The sequence below is a fragment of the Ptiloglossa arizonensis genome, chromosome 4 (genome assembly GCF_051014685.1).
Source record: "Ptiloglossa arizonensis isolate GNS036 chromosome 4, iyPtiAriz1_principal, whole genome shotgun sequence".
Classification (NCBI taxonomy): Eukaryota; Metazoa; Arthropoda; class Insecta; order Hymenoptera; family Colletidae; genus Ptiloglossa; species Ptiloglossa arizonensis.
The window spans coordinates 26,653,528-26,680,794 of NC_135051.1; the positions used below are offsets into that span (position 1 = coordinate 26,653,528).

At 49.1% G+C, this 27,267-nt stretch overlaps 1 protein-coding gene across 6 annotated transcripts in view; it reads right to left on the reverse strand.

The window, feature by feature from the left end:
* Window positions 1-27,267, reverse strand: part of Hth (Meis homeobox homothorax) — a 440,142-nt gene that overhangs the window by 17,586 nt on the left and 395,289 nt on the right. For all 6 annotated transcript variants that reach the window (XM_076310509.1, XM_076310510.1, XM_076310508.1 and 3 more), the window contains one exon: window positions 11,299-11,357. In XM_076310509.1, the coding sequence (XP_076166624.1) occupies window positions 11,299-11,357 (59 nt within the window). The remainder of the gene's footprint in view (window positions 1-11,298; window positions 11,358-27,267) is intronic.

A 27,267-nucleotide genomic window follows, 5' to 3' on the forward strand; every position in this document is an offset into this window, starting at 1 on the left:
GGTCGTTTGTATTCGACGAGTGCCGCGCATGCACCCCATTTCAATTAACGTATGATCTATGTCGTACAAGGAGCCGGTATCCGGCACCTTTCGAACCTCGGGGCCGTAATGCGCGGGGGATCGGTCCTCTAAGTAACTCTATATCACGTCTACGTGACACGAAACGCCGAAGAGAGAGAGAGAGAGGAAGAAAAAAAAAAAGAAGAAAAGAAAATCAAGAACCACGAGGGGCAGAAATCGTCCCGTCTTGCCGATGTCCCCTCGGTCCTCGGCTCTTTCCGCGCGGGAACGCGTGAAATATCGCCGCCATTCGTCAAACAATGTGTTGCACGAGGTGGTAAACAATGGAACACGGAGACGACTGGCAGTTGGCCAAATATCGGCCGAAACTTTCGTCCCGTTTAAAAAATTCCCGTGGATTCGTTCAAAGCGGGACGAACCGAGTACCTCGAGAACTTCCCCGAAGGAAGATCGAGACACGTTCGATTATTTCCCCGAGTGTCTCTCTCGCTCGTAAAGGCGAAGCTTTCGATGACGTTTCCCGGGGTCAGCGAGGGCGGAGAAAAGGGTGACGCGGAGCGTCGGTTCGCAATTTCAGCCGATTCCCGGTCCCCGGGACATCCATTTTATTTAGCGCACCGGTGGACCGCGAGTCAGGGGGTTCAGGGAGGCGAGGAGGGTAGAGGGGGACGTTAAACTCGACGGCGAGGGGCTTTCTCTTTTTCTCCATCCGCCGATATCCCATCAGTGGCAGCAGGAACGTTTACAGCGGGCTGGTGTCCAGCTACCGGGCGATCTCCTTCACCGTCTCTCCCCCAGCCACCACCGCCACCGCCGCCGCCGCCGCCGCCGCCGCCGCCGCCGCCGCCACCACCCTCCCTCGCCACGGCGAGTTAGCCAGATATAGAGCGACGCGGAGATCGAACCGCACCACGGGGCGGAGACGGAAGAAGGGACGAGGCGGAGGAGGATGGGGTGTCTGGACCTCTCTCCCGAGATGGACACAGAGAATCGCCATTACAAATTGACAAGCTTGATTGATGGCCAGCACGGAAGGGACGACGCCTGGTCGGTAGAGGACGGAAGGATCGGATCGGGAAGAACGACGGAGAAAAGGGGAATCGGATGTGCCGGGGGGTTGCGACGCGGCCAGAGAGCAACGGGGCTGTAGACCCCCGAGCTAAACCGGACCCGGAGCTTTCGAGGGATCCTTCGAGGCCTCGGATAACGTTCCGCGAGCGTCCCTATAATAGGGAGCGATAGTCCAGCCAGGGGGAAGGGACGATCGCGTTATCAACCGAGACCTCTCAGCGAGTGCGTGACGAATGGTCCGCGAGATGCTCCGAGAGGGTACGCGAGACCGTACCAATTGGAATATTCGACGACCGAGGACGATCTTTGATCCCACGACGGTTGCCAATGTTTAGATCCTGGTGGACAGGGGGACCAGGGGAAGTCGAGTAGATTCGGTGCGTTTCGTGGACTTCTTCGCGGTGCATTCGTGTGGATTGAAGACCTTTGGCCGAGGAAGAAATAAGAAGAAACCGGGTAAACAAAGGCGACCAAGATTGCGTGAAAGCGAAGAACCTGGGACCTAGGTGTGCCCGTCGATCGGTAAATTGCATTCGTTTTCGCTCCAATAGTAACCTTTGCCTCGTTACGTTTACCGAGTAAAAGAAAGAACGAGAAAATTGTAAAATTTCGAGGCAAGTCCAGGTTGGAAACGGCTGTAAAAATTCCAACGAATGCCGAAATCGCGCTAGGTTGAAAGTACGCGAGAGTCCGGAAGGCAAAGAGAATTCTCGGTCCGGGTCCCCGATCAATCACCCGAACCATCCGCACCCACCCCGTTCCGGATCACCCCGGTAACGCAATCACGATCCGCGCACGCAATCGAATTAAAAACAACCCGGTTAATTAAACACTAATCGCCGGATGGGCTCGAATCGATCCTCCTCCGTGGGTCGCGCTACCAGAGCCATTACACTCGGACGAGCGGGTGGCCGCGTCGCGTTCAACGTCGATCTTCGACACCATGGGAAAACGTACGGCCGATCGTAAACGGGGATCGCGAGCTTCTGTGAAAGTGAACGTCCACGACGACATCCGAGGAAAGGGAACCACGGTGAACAAACGGCGAGGAGTCGCGAGAAGAAAGGCAGAAGCCGACACGAACACGACCTTTCCCCGTGATCTACGACGCTCAACTCCCATAGCTCGCGTTGACCCCCCTGGCTACCGACCAACGCGCGGGAATAATAAGCAAAACCGGCAATTAAGATATCTTCGAGGGACTCGCGTCCGGATACTTTCGGTTCCTTTGCTCGATCACCGGCCGACCGTTTCTCCGTACGCGTAAATCGAAGCCGCGTCTCGCGTCTCGTAAAACCCACGGAACCGCCCGCTGGACGCGTCAACGTTCCCCGTTGTTTATCGGGACTGCGGCCGACGATTCGCGGTAAATCGTTTATCGCGGACCACGATGCGACGATCGAGACCCGCCTCGTACCGGGAACCGATCGATCCCTCGGACGCGGACCGCTCTACCTCGGGTATACGCTCACCGAGCTCTACGTGTACTCTGTTGCGGCACGCAAAATCGGCGCAGTCCGTCGAGCCCTACGTTTTATGGCGGGATTAGTACGGGTGCCGAGCATGTCATCGGCGCACGTGCTACCCCCCGTCAACTAACTACCCTGCCTGGGTTCTTGGAAGGCTGCTAAGCAGCTGCAAGTAATTAAGGCGACTTTCCCCGTTTTATGATTTTTACTAACTTTGACTTCCAAGAACCCACGGTTTAAACTAACAATCCCACTCCTGGGATCCCTTTCCTGCACCACCGCTGTCCACCTCCAAATTTCCTCGACCAATCAGATCCTGAGCCGAGTGTATAAAGCGGAGAGTAGAGACGCGAAAAAGGCCATTACACTCAGTCATTACTACGTCATTACACGTTACAGTCACTACGTCATTACACCATTACATTGTTACAAGTGACAAGACTCTTACAAGTTTGCCACAAGTCTATCACTTACAACTTACACACGAAGTCACTGACTTACATATTTGCCAGAAGTCACACTTGAAACATTCTTACACTTCGCTTACACAAGTCGAAACTTGAAATACAACTGTGCCAGCAAGTTCGAACAACAATCTTCACCATCATTGTACAAAATATATTATTGTTGAACCACATCGACAATAGTGCATTTTTAATCACCAACCATCTCGAGACCTCTAACGAGTCACCAACGTCACCAACAACTCCCGTCGTCCAAGGCGCAACATACTCGTTTCTTCCGAAAGGTCACCTTTCGAAGAGAACATTTTTTAATTTTGATACTAGGAGAGAGCGAGTGGTCTAAGAAGATTACAGGGAATTTATCTTGCGGGAAACTTGGTCCACGAGAGCACAGAGAGGGAGGATGTAGTCTACTTGACTATTTTTTTGGAAAGGTTATCTTCCAAAGGCTCAAGATGTTTACAGGGAATCTATCTTGCGTAAAACTTGGTCTATGAGAGTATAGAGAGGAAGGATGTAGTCTACTTGACTATTTTTTCGAAAAGGTCCACCTTCCAAAGGCACAAAATGTTTACAGGAAATATATATTGTGTAAAACTTGGTCCACGAGAGCACACAGAGAAAGGATACAGTTCACTTGACTATTTTTTTGAAAAAGTCACCTTCCAAAGAGAAAATTTTGTAGCTTTATACTAAGAGAGAGGGTATCCTAAGAAGTTTACAGAGAATCTATCTTGCGTAAAACTTGGTCCACAAGAGCACACAGAGGAAGCATACAGTCCACTTGACTATTTCTTCAAAAAGGTCACCTTCCAAAGGCACAAGATGTGTACAGGAAATCTATATTGTGTAAAACTTGGTCCACGAGAGCACACAGAAGAAGCATACAATCCACTTGACTATTTCTTCGAAAAGGACACCTTCCAAAGATTTGAGAAAATGTTATGCTTCGGATGCAAAGACCTCGGTATGGCAAAATATTACAGGAAATCCAGCAACCCGCAAACCTTAGTTTACGAGACAACAGAAAGTAAGGATACATTCCACAGGACCATTTTTTCGAAAAGGTGATCTCCCAAAAGCTCGATAAAATTCTACGCTTTGGATACAAAGACTCGTATCCCGGAAAGTTCACTTGGAAGTCTACCAACGCGCAAAACTTAGTTTACGAGGGTGAAGAACCGAGAGTACAGTTCGTTTGACCGTTTGGTTAAAAGGATGAGCGAAACGCTTGATAAAATTCTACCGTTCGCGTGCAAAGACTTTAGTGTCCAAAGAAGTAACAGGAAATCGTTGTACAAGCCTCGCGGAGAGAATAAGAATACCTGAAAACAAGAAGATTCCGTTCCCCCGCCCGTTGGCCTCGTGTTCACTGTCGGAGATAAAATAATTAATCGACGTCGTTCGCTCGAGAATATTCGAGCGAACTCGTGCTATCGAAAACAACTTGTTCCCCGTGAATATCGCAGTCGTGGAAGACCGGGGCGTTCGTACGTTCGGGCGTGGAGGTTGGCTGACGCCTTTTATCGCGGCATCGTTACGAAATGCACCGTACGGTCACAGCTTTACGGTACTTCGGGGCTGCTGTTACGTTTTTACTGCGTCGTTCCGCGAACACGCGAAGGGACGACGATTCCACCGGTGTTACCGGTGCCGGTGGTAACTGTATACAGTCCACGCCTTGGCGTCGGAACGCCCGACACCGAACGAAGCTCAGAGAACGCGCGAAAAACTTCCGACAAAGAACTCTCTTCGTACTCGCTACGATGAAAACCGATCGAATCGCACGCGAAACGTGCTCGTTCTTGCGCGTCGACAAACACCTACTCTTCCGTAGTATTTCTCCCAGCTATTGGGAAAATAGTTCGATCAGAGTCTCTTTTCAAAGGAGAGCTATACAAAGTAACGACTGATCGAAAGAATTAAAAGAACGAGTACTACCGAACCGAATGAGTTACCTTACGCGATACGAAGCAAAGTCGTCGACTCTGCTCGCGCTTGATTCTTTATCAGAAGTCGATCGGGAATATTTCGAGTCGATAAGAAGAAAATCGACAGAAACGTAATCAGTAGGTAACTCTAGTGGACGAAAACAGTAAAAATCCACACCAAATACTCACGGTACAGCAATCGAGACGAGGTATCGTCCTTTTTGAGGAATCTTGGAGAGTTCACGCGCTTAGCTATTCACTCGCGGAATAAAGTAGAAAATAGTTGGTGAAAATATCGAGGAAAGGATGCACTCGTCCGGTTCACGAGTTCGAGATTAGCTCGCGTACGAACGAACGAACGAACGAACGACACGCAACAGGCAGCATCGATTGCTCGTTTACGCGAGTCGTGCATCGATAGTTGGTTCGCGGCGGGATCCAACGGGGCCGCGAGGTGTAACCGTAGCAAAATATTTACATAGTAAGTGGCAAAGTTATATGATTTCCGCGGATCCTTCGCGGCGGGGGGCTGGCCACGCTCTGGAACTTCTGTTCAGTATCCGCGCCATTTAGTACCCGCGATACACCTCTGTCAATTTCGCGCCGGGCTTCTCGGAATCCATCCAATTTGCGCGCACCACAATGCGTGGAATATCCACGCGTCGACGTTGCTTTATGATTCCTGGCCCCCGCGTATTTTTGGAACGCCACGGCGATTCCCATCGGTGGATACCGGCGTCGCGGTGTTCGAAAACAAACCCTTAAAATATTACATTACACTTGCAAATCGAACGGTCAGCCGGTGTAAATTAAATTCAATTACGCCGCGCGAAACAACAACCTCCGCTCCGCGAAAACACGGCCCGAACTGTACTATTCGACGTTGGCCGCGAGGCACGGTGAAAAAATATATATATATATATATATATATATGTGTATACACATATACACGTGGAAACATCACCGAGCACCGTTTTCTAAATTATAGACGCTCCGGTCGTTCTCGAGAGCGGAACAAGTTTCAAATCGTGCAGAGGGAAACAGAGTGTTCTCCCACGCGATACAAAGCTAATAGAAATCCGGGGAGGACACGAAGGCTGCTTGTACGTCGTAAAATGATGCGCCGGGGCTTTATACTTTATAGTTCGAGCGGTTCGTCCGTGCTCGTGTGCTGTACGTGGGATTCAACGTGGAAGGATTTCAAACGGATCGTGGCTTCACGGACGGTATTAGAACCGATACCGATCGAAACCGTATGGCTAATTCGGCATCAATTTCGAACTGTCTGGAAAACGATATCCGAAAGAATGGAAAAGAAATCGATCACTCTTGTACAAAGAATCCAGTGTTCCACTCGACGTGGAACTTGTGCTCGATTATCGTGCAAAACTGCGTTGAAATCCCACGGACGTTTTAAATATTATCGATGACGAGTACCCGGTGGATCTCGACGTGCACCGAACGGTTTTCAAAACCCTCTCTCTTTCTTTCTCTCTCTGTCGATCTGGTAATTTCACGGGTCGCGTTTCGAACGACGAATCCGCGAGACCGATCCCCGTCTAACCGTTGTACGTCGTCCCGCGAATCGTTATCGGTCGCAGAAGCCGAGCATGAAATCACTGATTGCGGCGGAGCGGGTCCCGTCGTTATCGCGTACGCGGAGCAAGAACATCCTCGTTGGTCGGGGCACGCGGCTCGACGTGGAATCCTGGGGAATAATAACAATGGGCCGCGGGCCACGCGGAGTCAATGCGGAGCAGCTGCGATCCGCGTAATGAAAGTATGATTGATGATCGGGCCGACGCGCGTCATTAGCTCGACACGAAGAAGCGCGACGAGGAGGATGCGCGCTCGACGTTGCAGTCTACGACGCCTCGGAACGTGTTCTGAATTAGCGGCAGCGCCGCTTAATATAATTCGAACGAGTTCCCTCCACTATCCCTCTCTCTCTCTCTCTATCTCTCTCTCTCGTTCGTAAATGTAATATTTCCGGATAAAAGAATATGAGAAATGACGCAGCTCGTGCACGGATAATTTGAATGCCGGGACAGCGCTCGGGACCGACGACTAGACCCGAAGGGACTCGTGATTGCGGAGGACTCGCGACCAGGAGGAAATTGGATTTGGAAAGTTGCATTTCTTTTCAACACCTATCGAGAAGTTACGACGACGAACGTTACGCGAGCCACGATCCGTGGGAACCCTGGCTCGAAACGGGTAACTGTACAGGGATCCGTCGAGTGCTCCGATTTGGACTATGTCTGGTAAATGGAACTCGTCGGATGCGCAACGGAACATCCATTAGGCGACACGGATTTTAGAACGACGAGAGACCTCGAGAAACTGTTACCGAGATACGGTGGAAATGATTCAAGTTTTAGGCGAGAGAGCGTTACCGAGAATCCGTGTTAAAGTACTCGCGAAGTTGACAAGTATCTTCTAGATCGAGTGGAAACGATATAAATTCGAAACGAAAGAGTACTTTGGGGAATCTGTGTTAAAATACTCGTGATACTGAGAAGTACTTCGAAAACGATACAAATTTTAAATGAAAGAGTACTTTGGGGAATGTGCGCTAAAATACTCGTGATCTCAACAAGTATCTTCTAGATCGAGTGGAAACGATACAAATTTAAAATGAAAGAGTACTTTGGAGAATCTGTGCTAGAATACTCGAGATACTGACAAGTACCTCAAAAATGATACAAATTTAAAATGAAAGAGTACTCTAGAAAATCTGCGCTAAAATACTCGTGAACTCGACAAGTATCTTCTAGATCGAGTGGAAACGATACAAATTTAAAATGAAAGAGTACTTTGGAGAATCTGCGCTAAAATACTCGTGAACTCAAGTATCTTCTAGATCGAGTGGAAACGATACGAATTTAAAATGAAAGAGTACTTTGGAGAATCTGGGGTAGAATACTCGTGAACTCGACAAGTATCTTGTAGATCGAGTGGAAACGATACAAATTCAAAACGAAAGAGTACTTTGGGGAGTATCTGCGCTAAAATACTCGAGATACTGACAAGTACCTCGAAAATGATACAAATTTAAAATAAAAGAGTACTCTGGAGAATCTGCGCTAAAATACTCGTGTACTCGACAAGTATTTTCTAGATCGAGTGGAAACGATACAAATTTAAAACGAAAGAGTACTCTGGGGAATCTTGGCTAAAATACTCGTGAACTCGACAAGTATTTTCTAGATCGAGTGGAAACGATAGAAATTGAAAAGGAAAGAGTACTCTGGGGAATCTGCGCTAAAATACTCGAGATACTGACAAGTACCTCGAAAATGATACAAATTTGAAATAAAAGAGTACTCTGGGGAATCTTGGCTAAAATACTCGTGAACTCAAGTATCTTCTAGATTGAGTGGAAACGATACAAATTTAAAACGAAAGAGTACTCTGGGGAATCTGTGCTAAAATACTCAAGATACTGACAAGTACTTCAAAAACTATACAAATTTAAAACGAAAGAGCACTCCCTTCCGTGAATCTGCACTAAAATACTCGAGACCCTGACAAGTATCTTCTAGATCGATTGAAAACGCTACGAATTAAAAACGAAAGAGTGGTCGGTATTTTCCGCCTCGAATTCACGAGTAAACCGTCGGTATCGTCGAGATAGCGGTAATTATCGATCCCCTCCTCGAAATAACGCGTCTCACCTCGTAAGCGAGACCGTACGAGGAAAACATCGGTTTCGTTGGTCCACGGGGGACCGTGGGCATTCGAAAGACACATTTATCTCGCTTCCGTTCGAACAAAATCTGCCCTGGGGCCTAATGCTTCGGCTATTAAGCTTTAATGGACTGCTGATCGTCGACGGAAGGGGCGGTGGGCGGTAGGAGGGACGCGGTCTCGTAGGAATTGGAAAAATGGCCGTGAACGAGGGACGGCTCGGGAAACTACGTGATCCCTCGCGAATTTTTCTCCGCAGCTCGACCATCGCCACGGAAACACCGTTCCTCGTTTGGGGGGACCGCCGGAGATTCTCGCGTAACGCCATCGATTTCAATCGAGAGCCAAAAGCCCCGCGAAGGAACCTACGAGAGAAACCGAGCCGCGAAGGGACCAAAGTCCAAGACCACCAGCCAACGGGGTCAAGGGTTCTCCGAGGCCGTGATCAGGATTGACTCGGGACGACGATCCGACGTACACGGGTTTCCACTTTGCTCTCGGTACGGACGACGACATTTCGGCTCGTTAACTCCCCCACCACATGCACCTTCTCTTCCTCAAATTACCACTGCCTGGTCCCCCCTTCTCTTCGGAAACCGCGATAGATGTAATCGCGAGATAGTTTCCGATTATCGGGTGAGTACTCGCCCACGAGTACTGTCATCGAGAAAGGACTCTTTTTTACTCGATTTTTACTCCGTTGATAAAAAATTCTCTTCTCTCTCAGGTACCGAGACCTGTATCTGTCTACCTCTTGCAATCTTTCGTCTTTTCTATACTCGTTCGTTGTTTCTAGAAGTCTAAGAGAAATATATACGAGTCTTCTTTCTATCCTCGACGAAAGAAAATTACACTTTCCGTTCGTTTGGTCGTAAAGTATCTGTTGGAACGAATGCAACAACGATCTTAAGGGTGCCAGATGTCGATGTCAGTTTTAAGAACTGTCTTTTAAGAACTTTTAAGAACTTTTAAGAACTTGGCCGTTTTTTCTTTTGGCTTTTCTTTTTAGTCGAGTTCCAAGTCCAGAGTCAAAAAGACCACACTGTCGTCGTTCACATCAAGAACATATCACTGTATACGCACTATTCGAATTTTATATTCTTATGTATATAATAACTATACTACTAGATAGATAAACTAGATATTAAAATCTGAACTTTACAACAGTATCGTTAAGTGATTTTCAAAGATCGTAAGTGGAAAGAATAATCGTCAGTGTCGATCGTAAGTAAACGTCACACCGCGGGAATAAACGCGAAAGTTCTCACCTAAACAATCCACGACTTGACTCACCTCAACGCTCGAACGTCGAGAACGTACCGACTCGAATCGCTCGAGGTGTTCGTCATTTCGTCGGTAATGGATGACCGATTTCCCAGCGATTCCTCGTCGTAGGAAAGCACGTTGAACGAGGTGCCCTTAAAGCCCAGTTTCGTCGTAGGAAACAGCCCGTAACTCGGCGCGTACGAGGGAGCCAATCGTAAAAATACGAGCCCGTTTCGAGCGTTTAACCGGACCCAGCCGTACCCTCCCGGCGACGAAACAAAAGAAAGCCCGAAAAAGACAGCGGTGAGGGGGCGAGGGGCATGTTCCCGGGTCGTAAAACTCGGTCTGATCACCGCTACCAATTATCCCGCCGTTATCCGAACGTTATCCGGAACGTTATCCACCTTTGCCCACCCAGGGCCTTCGCGAAACAGCCCTCCCCGCCATCATCCGAATCACAAGCGAACCCTTGAACCCTCCTCCGTTGGAGAGGAGCAGCTCGCTACTTCCAACCCCGATCCAACTAGGTAACCGTTGTTGTCGCCTTTTACTGCAAACGAAGTGATTCCCTCCTCGTAAACGCGACGTCTTTACAGATTACACGGCCCGGAAACCGGCGGGGTTGACGATGTTTTCCTTCCCTTCTGTTTGCTCTTCTTCTTCCTTTTTTCTTTTCTTTTTTTTTTCTTTTTTCTCTCGGCCGGCCGAAGACGATCTCCTCGCGTTAAATTGCTCGTCGCGGTTACGGCTCGAGCTGCGACACGCACCGACTCTTATTCTATCTGGATAAATATTTCCCTTTATGGAGCTACTCCCCCTTTGCGCAACCCCCTGTACACCGTATAAATTCGTGATGTTTTCCCCGGGCGAGTGTCGGTTAAATATAGAGACGAAGAGCTCTGGTGGGAACGAAAGAATTGAAAAAAGTTTCGTGGAATGTTTCCAAAGCTACGATATCATCGAGCGAAGAAGGTTACACGGGAGAGTATTTTAAAAGAGTTCGAAGTGAGTTCGAAAGTATTCAAAGAAAGAATAGGAACACACGCGAGTGGAAAGTGACCGTTAAAAGATAAGAAATTCACCGAATACGTCAATGTCTACGCTCGTTGGAAGCTATATTTAGCGAAACTTCAGCCTCGATGAGACATTGGACGATTCGACGAGCACTTGTACACCGAGACGCTAGATTCCTTCGTTTCGACGCATCGATCTACGTCGAGCGATAAGGACCGGGTGTGTAATCCTCGCGATAAGCCGGATAAACGTATCCGTGATGCATGCCCGGCACAGGTGACACGAAATTATACGCGTCTTCGGTGTTGTGTGTGCGTGTGCGTGTGCGTGTGCGTGTGCAAGGATCCGTTGACAGGATGGGGCTCGTCTTACCGGCTCGATTGCTCTGGTCGATCATCGGCTGGACGATTCTACGCCTCGCGTTGATGAACCTGAAACAGACGAAACGATGCGATTAGACGGAGGATCGTTCCCGAACGAACGTGATTTTCCGTTCGACGTTCTCGCGACACAACTTCGCGTTTCGAGTATCCAAAAAATCGAAGCTCCAAAAAATTGGAGCCGCGCGAGTGCCATTTCTCTCGCTTTTCTCGTACCGGAGTCGAGGACGTTGAAAATTTATTTCTCCGGACTCGTTTCAGCGAGCGTTGCTCAAGAATCATCGAGGTTTTACTGATACGTCCAGGTAGAGGGTAACGCGCGTTTCTCGAGGAAAAATTAACCTCGGGGAGAGTTAACATCGCGAGACAATCCGAATGCGAAATCGTCGGTTCGTTCGATGCCGCGTAGCTAGCTTCGTTGAACGCGCGGCGTTCCTAGCGAGGAATCTATTCGGGTAATCGGAGATAACGATTCCAGTCAGGTAGCCAGACGTATTCATGACTCATTATGTAGATCACTGGATCACGGGTAGCGGGCATTAGGCGATCGCCGCGATAAGGTCGAAAGCTCGGTCAGAACGCGCGTACGTACGTCGATGTATCGTTCATCTCAATTTGGCCGGCCGGGGCGGCACCGTCGATATTTCATCGGCGTAAGGTCGGTAATTGTCGGACGTAATTTCCGGCCGAATCGTGTATGTTAATTTGACGAAGTGGCCGAGCGAAATGCACGAGCGAAAGAGGACTACAGGTGCGCGGAACTTGGACGAATCGAACTTTACTCGTTCCATCGATCACGCGCGTTGCGTTCTTGCGCATCGAAGACTCGGTGTTTTCTTCTTTTTTTTTTTAGCTTTTTTCGAACGAGAGAGATCCTCTTTTCGTCTCGAGGCGCCGGAAATTGCGAAAATATCCAAGCAGACCAGCCCCCGTTTCGTTGGAGGAACTGTTCTCGATATTAATTCGATACGAATCGCAAATCCAAGAGAGATTCTCGAGGCGAGCACGACGATAATTATCGAATCGCGATGTCTTTGCTCCTCTCGGCGTTACGCTCGTTGGTCGATGATTAATAATCCCAAGGAGTCGTCGAAGATCGAGAAACACTCGAGTATCTCGTTACCAGGCTCCTACACCTTCGGTAGACTCCATTAGTCCGCTCGATCGTAGGTTTGCTCTACTGAAACATTATATACCTTGTTCGCGAGACAGATTTATTAACCCTCGCCGTGACTTTGAGGTAACGCACCGTGCGCGAATGCAGATTGCTCGCGGTTGTTCCATCGATTAATTTATATAGCCTCCGCCGTGTCTATCAATGTCCCACCGTGTAATTTATATTTATAATCGAGCCACCACTTATTAATACGTCCTGAAACCGCGCGCGAACCGTTTACGATCGGTTCGATCGGCCGTGGAGAAGTTTCATCAACGTCGATAGATTCAGCAGGTCTCGGAACTTATGTGCTTCCCCTGTTACTTTCAGAAACAACCTTACGAGACTATTGGCCTCCTGCAACGGTTCTCTAACAATTTCCGTGTCTATTGCGATTTTCTTTACCAAAGAGTTAAACTCGTTTACAAATTTACAGAGAATTTTTTCGGGTAAGAAGTCACGAATGATAAAAGTACCCTCGTTCTCGCGAATTTAACAAAGTACTGGGTTGTTCGATAAGATTTGTTGTTTCTTCCAATGTAAAGAAATACTATGACACTTCAATGGTAAATATACCAGTTGACAGATCTACACGAAACTTTACACGTGTTCGTCAAACGCTAGTACCATCTTTCGAAAAATAAAACGACAAAAAAGAGAATTAAACCCGTTTACAATTTTACAGAGAATTCTTCCAGGTAAGAAGTCACAAACGGCACAAATACTCTCGTTCTCATGAATATAATAAAGTACTAGGTTGTTCAATAAGTTTTGTCGTTTCTTCCAATGTAAAAGAATACTATGACACTTCAATGGTAAATATACGAACCAGTTGACAGATCTTTACGAAACTTGACACGTGTTTGTCAAACGATAGTACTATCTTTCGAAAAATAAAACGACAAAAAAGAGAATTAAACCTGTTTACAATTTTACAGAGAATTCTTTCAGGTAAGAAGTCACAAACGGCACAAATACTCTCGTTCTCATGAATATAATAAAGTACTAGGTTGTTCGATAAGTTTTGTTTCTTCCAATGTAAAAAAAATACTATGACACTTCAACTGTGAATATCCAAACTAATCCCCAGATCTCCACGAAACGAATTCGTGAACCACTACCACCATCTTTCGAAAAATAAAACAAACCTAATAGCGCGTTTCATACCAAACGACAAAACTTATCGATCTATCATTTCCGCAATCATTTTCCCAGACCGTTGAAAAAAATGAACGAAGAAACCATCGAAAGTTTCGCGTGGACGAACCTCGAAAAATGTTCGCGAGGCGATTGCGCAAGCTCGTCGGCGCACGGGCACGGAAACCCGAGTACGACGCGACCTATTATCTCGCTAACAACGAAGAAAAAGGGGGCGGCGTGTTGTCGGTAGAGAAGACGGGTAGGGTTGGCAAGGGGGACGAAACACGGCAAGAAGTAAGCCGGCATCCTCGATACGTCATTAGCCACGCTGAAGGAGTTTCCGTGCGAGCGCTTTCCAAACAATAGATCTGCGGTCTATTTCGAGGTTGCGGGAGGTCCAAAGGAGGGCTCGCGCGGAGGGCAGCGAAGGGTGGCGACGAGGGGCGGGTTAGCCAAGGAGAACAGAAGCGGTGGAGAAAGGAAGACGGGCGAAACGGCGTACGTCAGCCGACGTCAGCGTCGCGGCGCCCTAATGGGCGCAGACGCCGGAAGTGATTGGGTTTCCGCTCGACTGACTCGAGAGCACACCCCCTACCCCGTGCCACGGAACCATGGTTCCGAGCCATGGACGAGGAGCCACCCGCGCGGAGGCGGCTTCACGTCCCCCGCTTCGTCTCTCTTGTTTCGCGGCGCGTCTTTCTTGCTCGCGTTTCGACGACTACCGCCGCCACCGTCTCGTGCTCTTATGAATAATAATTATCAAAGTCTCGGCCGTTGCGCGCTGTCGGTGGCGATCGGGCCGAGAAATCGAGGACGTCCGACCAGGGACTTCGCGTTCGATTAACGCGCACGAGGACGCCCGAACGGGCGCCGCGAGTATCGATATCGATGGTAATGCGAGGGTCGCGAACCACCGGGGGTATGGGAAATGGAAGACGCAGTACAGTTTCCTGTTTACGGCGGGGATCACCGCGTTTCGATTCCTGGACACGACGTTAACAACGATTGTCCGACGATGATCATTCCCGGCACGCGGGGATCGTGTCGTTTTTCATCCTGATAGCGAACATTGTACTCGGAGCTGGAAAGACGCGTCACCTGGATCAAAGGAACACGTTACGCGCGATGGATACCTACTCTCGAGTTATGTTTCCTCGATCGTGGGCCTTTCGACTTCCCGTGTCTGTATACTTCTCCCCTGTCTATATTTTTATTCGTCGCGTTCCTTGGAATTATTCTCTTCCAAGAAGAATACGACGTATATTGCCACGTGTTTCGTACAGTGAGGAGACCGCGATCAATTTACTTCAAAAAGTAACTATTCCTCGTGGTGTTCAGGATCGCTCGAGTCGCATCGATATCGTCTCGAGTAGCCTCGAATTTCGAATTCCACGTTCTCGTGTAGAAACAACACCGATGTACACCGTGTACACGCCGCCACCGAGAAACGAGTTCAACGAGTACATAAACGACAGGAGGATCGGCAACACCGGCTCCCTTCAAAGTCAAGGCCTCGGCTATCGTTGGATGAAAGAGTATCCCTGCTTGTATAAACCGAGGGCCCCTTCCCAGCCCCCAAATACTCCTAAACGCCTCTGGTTCCCCTTTGGCGGCGTAGGCAGCGTGTCACAGCCAGCTGACTACCGTCGCCCACCCCGGCGCTTCCCTCCTGGCAACCACCCCCGTGGCTGAAATATCGCCCGAACAATGGCGCGCAGCCCCTGGCCAAAGGAGAAGAGGGACGCTAACGCACACAGAGAGAGAGAGAGAGGAGAGGGGACCGGGAGGGGCAGAGGCAGTGGCAACTGCCCAATCTTTCCTCTCTTTTCACGGTGGCCGGGTGAAAACCGGCAAAAATATCTTCGCAGCCCCCGGAAAACTTAAGCCCGGCGCGCAGAAAACGGACAGGATAAAATTTTACAGTCGAGGTAGCGGCTGGCAAACGATCACCATCGTCCCTACACTCTGTCCACCGCCACCTCCAGGGGGTGGTTTCGCGGCTCGCGTTAATTCCTGCTCGAACAATGACAAGGGAACGGTCTGGAGAGACTCTGGAATATTCTACGTCGAATATTATTATTCATCCATCGGGAGGATAGAAAGTCTTTGATGCGGAAAATATTTAGAAATAATTAAGCTTTGTTTCTGTTGAGATGGTGAAGCGGTTCGAGAAGTGTTCGAGGCGAAGCTGACAATTCAGACGCGATAATTATGCGTTTTATTCGCGATACGGTTTATATCAGTTAACTTGGCGTAGAGAGAACTCGGAGAAGAAGACAATTTCTCGCAGAATTTTCACAATGCAATATTGCTTCACGAGCGAAAGAAAAGTGTTGGAATACAACGACATTGAACCATTCAGTACTTGAGAAGTCAAGGAACGGTGGATGAGCTCGATACCGGCTTGCCTATTTTTTCCGTTACAATCTATTCAGTTGTTCATAACCATACTGTATTATATTTATCTAAAAATGAACGTCCTATTTACATTTCCTCTTATGCTAAACAATTCCATAATCCCACGAAAAGTACACCGAGTATTATTACCGAGTATGGGATACTTCGTTCGCCGATAAAGTGATATTGCGCGCAGGAATTGCGAGACGAACGCGTTGTGCCGCAGATTCGCACGAAATGCCAAAGATTCGAGAGTTAATTTAGCATCGTCGTGGTCTCCGAACGGTGAGATTTCTCGAGAAAAGAAGAAGCCACCCCGTGACGCGGGCGGAGCAAGGCACGGGAAATCGATTTTACGATCGCACTAAAAGCGAAGCTACCGAACGAGCCGCAATTAAACAGACCACTTCGGAGCGAGCGATAGTTTCTCTCTATCCCCGTCTCTCTCGCCACGGGAGGTGTATGCGTGCGTTCTATTCATAAATTGCCGACAGTGCGCGCACAGTTCCAGGTGCATTTCACCGGGGCTGATCGGTCCGACGGGAAATTAGTTTTTACGGTTATTATCGCGATTAAAAAGGTGAGAAAAAAAGCGGCGGTGGCGGCGGCACGGTCGCGCGGGCCCGCAATTAAACAGCGAGGCTCTATTTTCGCGGGAAAACATCGCGACGGAGATGCGCTTTTTACGGCTTTATTATCACCGCGCTATCGTAACGGCCCACTAAAATTATCGGTTTACGATGCAACCGTGGATCCAACCTTGCCTACACCCTCCCACGAACACTGACCCGTTTCCTCCCCGCGGAGGGACGGCCCGTATTGTTACGCGGGGACCACCCCTTGGATGACAAAACACTTTTCACCGCGCCCTACCGTGGCCCGCTTTCAGCATTTTAATGCACTTTTGATTACGAGAGACGTACAGGGCCAGCTCGATTTCGCGCCGCGAAACAAACCCGCCTCGTCGCGCTAGGGGACGATAAGCTTGGATCTTCTACTCGTTCGGGATACGAGTTTCAATCTTTCGCGTAAGTGGACGATCTGGCTCTCTTCGATTCGATAAACGCGCGCAATAAACTCTTTCGCGGTGCGGTACGTTTCGATAATTGAAATTATCGAGGGAACACGGAGGAGTGTGCGTTTTCAACCCTTGAAAAAGAATCAGAAATTCAATCGGGGATGGTTCGATCGTCGAGAGCAACGATCTTCTCTCCCAACTCGATTTTCGGTCCAAGTGGGTTTCCAACCGCTCAAGTGGTTCTTTAACCGGATTTATCAACCCGATGGGGATGATTCTGGAATTTTTGGAGTCGTAATTGGAAAATCGTAGAACGAGAGATACTTAGAAACACTCGGAGGACAAGGTAGGTTTTCTTTTCGGCTAATTGAGCACGCAAAGATACTAGACTGGAAAGTCGCGCGTATTCACCCACTTACCGCGAGGACAAGACCGGAAACGTTTGGGCTCGAACGACAAATCGCCGATACTCGACGGCCGGGTTCGAAGCTCGTCGTTACTTTTTATGGGGAGAGGGTGAGGCAAGAACATATGACACGCTTCTGCCGCGAAAAAAAAAAAAGGCATAAAAGCCAAAGTTACGAGAGGGTGTCTCCCGCATGACCTTCCGGGCGCCGTGACGAAATTTAGTGCGCTCCCGAGCGCATACATGAATAATGCCTGAATTTGCTTATACACGCGCCGCGTGGATTCGATTTATACGGTTTCGGGAACGCTTCGAGGACCGGGCGGATATCGGGGGACAAGAAACGGGGCCCGCTCGCGAATCCCGGAAACGAAGTAACTTACGTACGCTCGAACGGTCCTGTCGGCTCGCGTCAACCCATCCGACGAACTTTATTCCGAATTCGGAGCTCGCGATCCCCGAGAACGTTTCGTGAAATGTTTACGAAGTCTCTTTGAGAAATTACAAACACCCACCAACCACCGACCAGCTTCCTTTCAAATTCCCTTGGCTCGATTTCGATTCTTCAATCTTTTACCAATCGGTCGCAAAGTGTGTTTCAATTATTCGGGATAATAATTTTCACACAAAACGTCTTTTTTACACTCATCGTATTCTCAATCCCCTTAAAATATCCACAATTCAATCCCAGATTTACCAATCGGTAGAAACGACTGGTTCCAACAGCTTTCATAATAAAATCCACTTTAAATTTCACGGTACGTTTCTCGAAGGCGTTATGATCTTTCTAGTCCACATGTGTGATCAATTTTACAAATTCTTCTTTATCCTCGTCGATTGATTTTCTTTCATATATATATAAGGTGTACTTTAATGTTACTCATGAATTTTCCTCATCGATTTTCTTTCGTATATGTATATAAGGTATACTTTAATATTACTCATGAATTTTCCTCATCGATTGATTTTCTTTCAGATATATATATATATATATATATAAAGTATACTTTAATGTTACTCATAATTTTTCCTCATAGATTAATTTTCTTTCAGATATGTATATAAGGTATATTTTAATATTACTCATGAATTTTCCTCATTGATTGATTTTCTATCAGATATGTATAAGGTATACTTTAATGTTATTCAAAATGTTTCCTCATCGATTGATTTTCTTTCATATATATATAAGGTATATTTTAATATTACTCATGAATTTTCCTCATCGATTGATTTTCTATCAGATATGTATATAAGGTATACTTTAATATTACTCATGAATTTTCCTTATCAACTGATTTTCTTACAGATATACATAAGATATAGTTTAATCTTACTCATAATTTTTCCTCATCGATTGATTTTCTATCAGATATACATAAAGTACACTTCAATGTTACTTAAAATCGTTCCACAGCCCCTCACTCTACCGACCACAGTTTCTCCAGAAGCGGAGATTTCCACCGAGTACCCACATAGATAGAGACGAGAGCCAAGTAGAATCTTAAAACGCATCTCGTTGGTTCGATTCGGCGACCGCCCCCCCTCGAAATAGACGTAGGAGCGCCCCCGTAGCCGCGGACTCGTTCAGCGCGCACCAGAAACAGCAGTAACGATGATTACTGTCGCGCTGGCAACATTTACTCTCCGTCGGCGCTCGCAATTATCGGAGAGCTTCCATTAGTTAACTGCAGTCGATACGCGCGGTGCACCGGGGTCCCCGCATCAAAACATCATTACTGCACGGACACGGGAACGCGAGAGTCGGGTCCGCGCGCGCGTCGGTATTGGTAATCAATTTCGCCGGTGTAGAGAGAACCGCGGACTAATGCGACGCGAACGGCGAGCTTTCGCATTAGCGAGGATCGAAGAGGCGTCCCCGTGATCATTGCCCATTAGAGAATGAATCGAATCGGGGATCGGAACGATACCGCGCTGGAAACGTGTCGGTGGCTTGTCGAGGAATCGGTTCTCGGCGATCGATTCAAGATCCGCCACGTCGATTCTCTCTGTGTACATTAACGGTGCATACGATTATTTTTCCGACCCGTAATACGCGGAACGGATACCTATCTCTTTATCTCGGATGCCTCTCGCCGGTCATTTTTTCCATTTTTATTCACTTCGACCTGTAAGGTAGTGCGTTCCATGTGACGCACGGTGGAGAATCGAAATTGTAAAAGGTGGGTACGGGGTAACTCGATCGATCCTTTACCAGAAGTTACTTCCTGTAAGGAGATCTTTCGTAACCGATCGACGTAGCTCCTTTCGAGAGATTCAGAATGATTAATACTTGGACAATAGCTCGAGAAACAACGCGATTCTTGGGCTAGTACTGCCTAGGTTCTTTTATTACCCTCTCCTAGGCACGAGCCTTGAAACTGTGCTCTTCTAAAGCTACGTCTTCCTAAACCTACGCTAAAATTACGATACCATAGCAGCGAGATGTCGACCCTTCTAACTCCACCGGTCCGGATATCCGTAAAAGTATCTATCCTCTAGTATCTATCCAACGGTCCGGATATCTTTAAAAGTATCTATCCTCTAGTACCCACCCACTGGTCCGGATATCTATAAATATATCTATCCTCTAGTATCTATCCACCGGTCCGGATATCTTTAAAAGTATCTATCTATCCACCGGTCCGGATATCTTAAAAACTATCTATCATCTAGTATCTACCCACCAGTCCGTATATCTATAAATCTATCTATCCTATAGTATCTATCCACCGGTCCGGATATCCATAAAAGTATCTATCCTCTAGTGTTATCCACCGGTCTGGATATCCAAAAGCAGTATCTATCCTCTAGTAGCTACCCAACGGTCCGGTTATTAATGAAACTATCTATCCTCTAGTATCTACCCACCGGTATGGATATCGATAAAACTATCAATCCTCTAATATCTACCCACCGGTCTGGATATCTATAAAAGTATCTATCCTCTAGTATCTACCCACCGGTCCAGATATCTATAAAAGTATCTATCCTATAGTATCTAGCCACCAGTCCGGATATCTATAAAACTATCTATCCTCTAGTATTTACCCACCAATCCAGATATCGATAAAACTATCTATCATTTAGTATCGATCCACCAATCAGGATATCTATAAAGTATCTATCCTCTAATATCTATCTACCGGTATCTAGGACGTTCGACTGGGAAGACCGTGCACAGTGCTCGAAGGTCGGAGTGCTCGACGGTGTTTGGAAAAATTGCTCATCGATTCCAGGGAAATCGCAAACCCGCCGCGTCAGCGTCGACGAGAAGGGCGTACGAAAGGGAAAGGTTCGCGCGACTCGTCTCCTCGCGAGCGATAGAGTCGTAAAGCGGGCGCGCTTCCTCGCCGAGTTTTTATGCCGGCGTCCAAATCGTCCCGGCTTTCAGGGACAATTTTGTTGCGGGTCCTCGACGCGAGAGGCTAGCACACCGAGGACAGCGCGGCCGCGGTTATAAATCCAGACGCTCATAAGCCGGCGATGCCCATCGCTGCATTTACGATCGATAAAATCATTTTATCCGAATATAATGCTCGCTCGATTCGCGCGCCTCTTTCTCCCCCCGCGACCATCCTCCTTTTGCTCTTTCGACGCTCCTCTACCCTCTCTCTCTCTTTCTCTTTCTTTCTCTAGTTTGCGTTCCTTTTCCATCTCCATGTTCTCGTCCCTCTCGCGCTCCTTTCGATCGCGATCGCGATTTCATTGTAATGTATTCGATCGGTTCGCAACGGGACCCCGAATCTTCTCGTGCCCCACACCATTCCTCTCTCTTTCTCTCTCTCTCTCTCTCCCTGTTTCGCTCCTCTCCCCTCGGGTTCTCCTCGTGCCACTCCCGCGATACATAATTCCAGTTCGACAAATTCAATGAGCATTGTAGACCGTGAGCATCCTTCCAGCGTGTAATCGGGTTTCCGGCTGGCGGTGCCGGGCAAAATCGCGGCGAACCTCCGCCCCCGCGCGAGACCGAATTTAGGGGTTGGTTCCGCGCGAGCGCGGCCACATCGAAAATTTGTATCCGTGCCCGGGCTACGTCGATTTTATCGCTACTTTACGATCTGTTTAGCCGCGATACCCCCGAGCGAATATTGAAAAACGCGCCTACGCGTTTCCGGGATCTGTTCTTCCGTTGTTCGAGCGCGATTCACGTTCTGCCTCGATGTAACATTGAGAATAATTCCGAGATTTTAACTCAACTGTGGTTCAAATTCTGGATGAATTTTCAGGCATTCGTACAACCTTTGGTATATTTTCCTCTCGAAGAAACTCCTTCGATTTTTTCTCAAACTTCTCGAATTGATTTCAGAAACCCCTTCTCTCCCCGGAATCTCCTCATCGATAAATCAACCCTTCGAGGTGTCTCTCGACAGTATCCCGCGAAAATAACACCCGAACGCGCGTTCCCGACGCATCTGTTCCACGCTGTAAAAAAAAAAAAGAAAAAAAGAAACATCCCCTCTCGTTCCATAATTCGCGTCCTCTAAAATTTCCCGCGCCGAGGGCGGTTAATGCGCGAAAAATTTAACGACCCCCGATCGTAAAAAGGGAGAGAAAAAAGAAGAAAAAAGAGGGAAAAAAACGCAAAACTACGTCCGCGCCAAAAGCGGGAGAAATAGACGCGCGAGAGGGCGGGAGGGAGGGAGGGAGGGAGGGTGGGCGGTTGCTGCTCGCTCGCAGTGGTATTTCTCTTCGCTGGAGGGTCGTCCGTGCGGCTCGGGCTATATAAGCGCAACGAACGCGCGCGTAGCGACGCGGCGCGGCGATCGCGCGTATCGGATACGCGTAGACAGGTTATGTGTGTCAACAAAGCGATTTAACACGCGACGTGTCACTGATAGCTCCCGCCGCAGCCGCACGGCTGCGTCGCATCGACGTGGCCCCGGCTCGACGTGTGCAGCTCGGCTGCGTTTAATCTATGGCCCCCGACGCAACGGTTTTTCGGAAAATTCCTACCTCCGTGGCCGTGCACACCCTCCGTTCCCCTACCCTCCCTGGAATTTATATAATTGTTTTGCCGGGGTCGTCGCTAAATCGTGTTCCGAAGCGCGATAGCGCCGGCGCGTCGTTTCGCGCTGATGTTGATGGGCGGTTCGACGATCCCGCCAATAAAGGGATTCGGGGAAACGTTCGACGTCCGATGCAAACTCGCTTCCCACCCGATTTTACCCGCTCTCTGCCGACTTTTGCCGTTGCTTTTCCATTTTCGCGCCGAGCCGAGTTTTCGTTTCTTTTTTTTTTTCCTTTCTTTCTTTTTTTTCCCTCTTCCTCCCCTCGGATAGTGGACGAGGAGATCCGAACGATTGAAAATATCTCGTCGAACGACGATGACGAGGCGCCCCGACCTGCTACCGACAGAGATTTATGCATCGCGTGCCAACCAGCAGCGGGGGTATTTACCAACCGTTCGAGAGGATGACTTCCGGCCGGGGTGAGCGTACAAATATCGCGTAAATGCGCGAGTAACGTTCCGAGAGCCGTTCGAAGATCCATCGAGACCGCGGCCAGGAGGCGGAACGGGTTTTCTCGTTCGAGCGTTGCCTCCTTGACTCGCGAGAACATTGTCGCGTTCGGCGCCACGGTACTCTGGAAGCTTTCGCGTATACTCGACAGCCACTTCTCTCGGAGGGTTCGATTTCGTGCGACTTGGACCTCTGCACGAGTCATCGAGGACTTCCAGACTCCGAGGCTACGGGGATCGCGGTGTTACTCTCGCTTCTGGAGCGATGTTTCTTTCGAGAACGACCTGTACAGACTTTATCACTTTTCGAACTACCATTTTTCCAAAGACACGAGCAAGCTTCGACGAAATAGAGAACGTTCCAGAACGTACGTGTACACAATTAGGATAATTGTACGTCCACAACCGGTGAACCGCGCTCGTCGCGAAGGTGACTCGAAGTCGAAGCCAAAGACGCCGACGCCTCGATAAGGAAGCCGTAACGCGCTCGGTGGCGTCGATTACGTCCGGTCGACTAATTCCACGAGAGTGGACCGAGAGGTTCGCGCGGAGGTCGTAACGGAGCGAAGCGTAGCGGACACCGAGCCACGTTGTCGCCATTCGTAGCCCCCTTGGAGGCCTCGCGAGGGCAAGTTATTGGGTCCGCAGCTGTCGCAGAACCCTCCCCGGTTACGGGGTAGTGGGTACTCGAACCGATTGTCACCGGCCACCTCCGTCCTCGGGGTCAGACTCGTCTCGTCGTCGGGTCGAGGGTTGATACCCGGTTCGCGCCGCACCTAACACCCTCCCCCGCCCTCCACTTTCCACCGATTCCCCCCGTAACACCCCACCCCTTATAGCCCGATTTTCACCCCATCTCCGTCGGCCCCGACGGAGGCGTCAGCTTGTAACAGTCTCTTAAACCCCGGGCACCGGGGCCACTATATGTACCAACTGCTGACGCCGTTATAAACTGCCGACCCACCGACGCCCTGCGCCGCCCCACGGCCCGGCAATCGCGAGACCAGACGCAACGCGTCGCCAAACGGGAAAATAACGATCCAACGAAATTCCCGCGAACGTTAACGCGCCTCCACGGCACTCTCGAAAGAGCCACGCCATCTCCGGAAGACGCGTTCTACGTTAGACTTCGTTTCACGCCGAGGGTGAAATATATTCGGGGGGAAACGGCGATCTTTCCGACGCACGGATAATGGATCTCTTTCGAATCGTTGAGGAGATTTTCTTTTTCGCGTAGATCGGGTGTTTAGAAATCTCTGTGTGTCTTTCTCTCGTTGCGTGTACTCTGCGTGTTGCTCGTAAGGAGGGTAGATACTTCCAAAATCGCGTGGATCGGTCGAGACTGCAATCTACGGTGAAAATCGTAAGCAGAGGCATAGCCAGTGTACAGTGTTGACAAGAATGCGAACATATACGTCTCCAAGGAATATAACAACGAAGAAATAACAAAGTATTCCAGTATTCCGAATATTCCACGCTAGGTAGAAAAGTGCTCTGCATTTGCGAGACGTCGCGCGCAAGGATTTGTTTATTTCCATCGCGAAAGAGCGGGGTGTTGCTCCACGGGTCAAAAAGGACCCAGAAGGTCGGGAGACGGGTCCTCGTGAGCCTCGGGCCGACCGTAGGTTGACTCGCGCCACTGGTTCGGTGAATCCTGTTGCCACGTGGCGGTCGTAAAACACCGTAACGCCACTAACCACGCCGTTGGCCGACGCAAATGCGGTTGTTTAGTCTTCCGAAAACGCGGCGGCCATCCATCCCCCTCCTCGGTGGCCCGAGGAAAAGGGAGCCAGTTTCTCCCCGATCTCCGAGATCTCCGTGTTTCGCTCCGATGTAACCGCTTTTTATTCAGATTTCACGGAAGGAGAGAGGACCGCTCGCGCGGCAGATAAGGGGATCGTTTAGATTGACCGCTCGTCCTCCGGATGGCCCTAAAGCGTCCCGTTTACCATCTCCGCGCCGTCGAATCTTTTCTCGAAATCTACGCGACCGCCACGTGGATACCGTTACGCATACAGCTCGCGTGCCGCGTTCCGCTCGTTCCGCTCGTTCCCTAAGCGCGAACGAAACGGTGACCGCGAACTATACACCAACCGTGGAATTCCGGGCACGATTTTCATCCTACCGAAGATTTCGGTGTCACCGATGCGAGAAGCTCCATTTCCACTGCAGACGAAAATTCGAATCAAAAGAGACAACGTCCAATGTTGCAACGTTTCAAATTAACTGCGTGGAGATCGCTGGACCGAACGCGAAGACACTTATGGGAGTATTAAGTTTCCAGGGTAGTGTAATTTTTAAGAGAAAACACCGAAACACCTGGAAATCGACGGAAATATACTTTCGTGTACGATTTCTGTTCCGTTTCTGCGATAAATTCCAGCGCAATTTCTCCGAGAGCGTCGTCTTCGTGTCTAAACCGAGCGTGGACTATTTTTAGAGATCAACTTTTCCACGGTTCGAAAAGACGGTCGCGAGAGAAGCAGAAAGAGAGAGAGTGCGAGAGAGGGAGATCGAAATTTTTATCCGCGAGAAATAGAATACGCGAGTGGTTTATGGGTTTACGCCGCGGGAGGATTCACGGGGTCTGGCCGGCATTTTTTATATTCCTACGGTCTTTTCTCTCGTTTCTCCGCGGCGGCTCGCCGTCCGCGCCGTAGGGGCTCGCCGTGTGCGCGGAATTTGAATCCTCTTGTAATAAAATCCGGGCTTTATGCGACGGCTGGTACCCCGCGCGCTCGTGCAGCCCGTGCATTTACCTACGAAAAGGTGAAATGTATACAGGTACGTTCCCGCCTGTACAGCCCGTGTCGCTGATCAGGTATAAAGCGTCGGTGACCGCGAGCTGACCACCCCGTCCCGCGCCGAGGATGTAAATAATACCACGAAATTGCTACCAGCCTCCGCCCTTCTTTCTCTCTCTTTGCCTTCTACTTTCCTACCGTCTCGTTCGTTTCTTCTCCCACCACCCTCTCCGTTTCTCCGCGACTCGATTCTCGCTCTCGAAAGCGCCGAGTCTGCGCCCTCGGCTCCACGGTGCCCCCGTGATCAATCGAGACCCTCGAGCTTCGTCGATCTCGCGACAACGAAACCCTGCGTTGGAAAACTCGCCAAAATTCCATCCACGGTACCTAGAATACTAATTCAAAAATGGGGCAAACTTAGAAATCGCGATCGGGAAGATTCCGAGCTCGAAAATTGCAGCTTTATCTACTCCTTCGATTTTCCACTGAGAGGAAACGATGCGACCGAGATCGCGAAGAATGAAAATTACTCGGTCGATTCGGTTTCGGTCGTCGTACGAAAAGACCAAGGAGAAGGGGGGGAAGAGGACAGGGAACGGGGCCGGTGCAGTCCTGCGAGTCCTCCGGTAATTTGTAATTCGCAGGTGGGAAGCGGAGAGATGCGAGATACCGGGAAGATTTAGTGGGGAGGTGCGCGGCGAACGAGCAGACACGGCGTGGCTTGTCGAGGGGTTTTTTGCAAACGATGTACCGATGTCGCGCGTGACTTTAACGAGACGACGCTCAGTATTCCGCCGGTGGGAATATTTTACGCGAAAAATCGCGTCGACGAAAACTCGCTACCATTCGCGACCAGTCGAACCTTCGCCCGGTTTCTCAGAACTAAGGGGATGAGACGTTCGATCATTTTTATAGAACCTTTCTTTGGAATAATGGAATCGTCGAACGGCAGAGAAGAGTACATAGAACGTTTATTCAAATAGTAGAAGATAAACGTTCTACGACCGATTAGACCGAAAAATAAGCTTTCCGTGGAATAATGGAATCGTTGAACAGCAAGAGAAGAGTAAATACAACGTTTACTTAAATAGTAGAAGATAAACGTTCTACGACCGATTAGACCGAAAAATAAGCTTTCCGTGGAGTAATGGAATCGTCGAACGGCAAGAGAAAAGTACATAGAACGTTTATTTAAATAGTAGAAGATAAACGAACGATTAGAGCGAAAAATATCAAGTTAGTAACGACCCTCCCCCGTGTCTCGACTTCTGAAGGACTCCATCGGTCCAAGTCGTATCCCGACAGTTTCGTTGTCCTCGAAACTCGTCCATAGCGTCCGTCTAAAGTCGATCGATCCTCCGGAGCGATGAAATCGGATCGTCTAATCTCTCGTTAAGCGTCGGCCGAGCTTGCGGACCCCGGGGGTTGCGCGACGACCAGGCTGGTGTATAATTACCCGAAACGGGGCGGGGGCTCGAACGTTGATAGCGAAGTCGAAGTAAATCGGATTACTCGGATATCATCCGCGTAATGTATGTATGCAGGCATGTATACACGTACCCCGTGAGCACCACGGGGTGGTGCCCGGCCTCCACCAGAGGAGAACGGGGCGGTGGCGGCAAGTGGTGTGCGCTTCCTC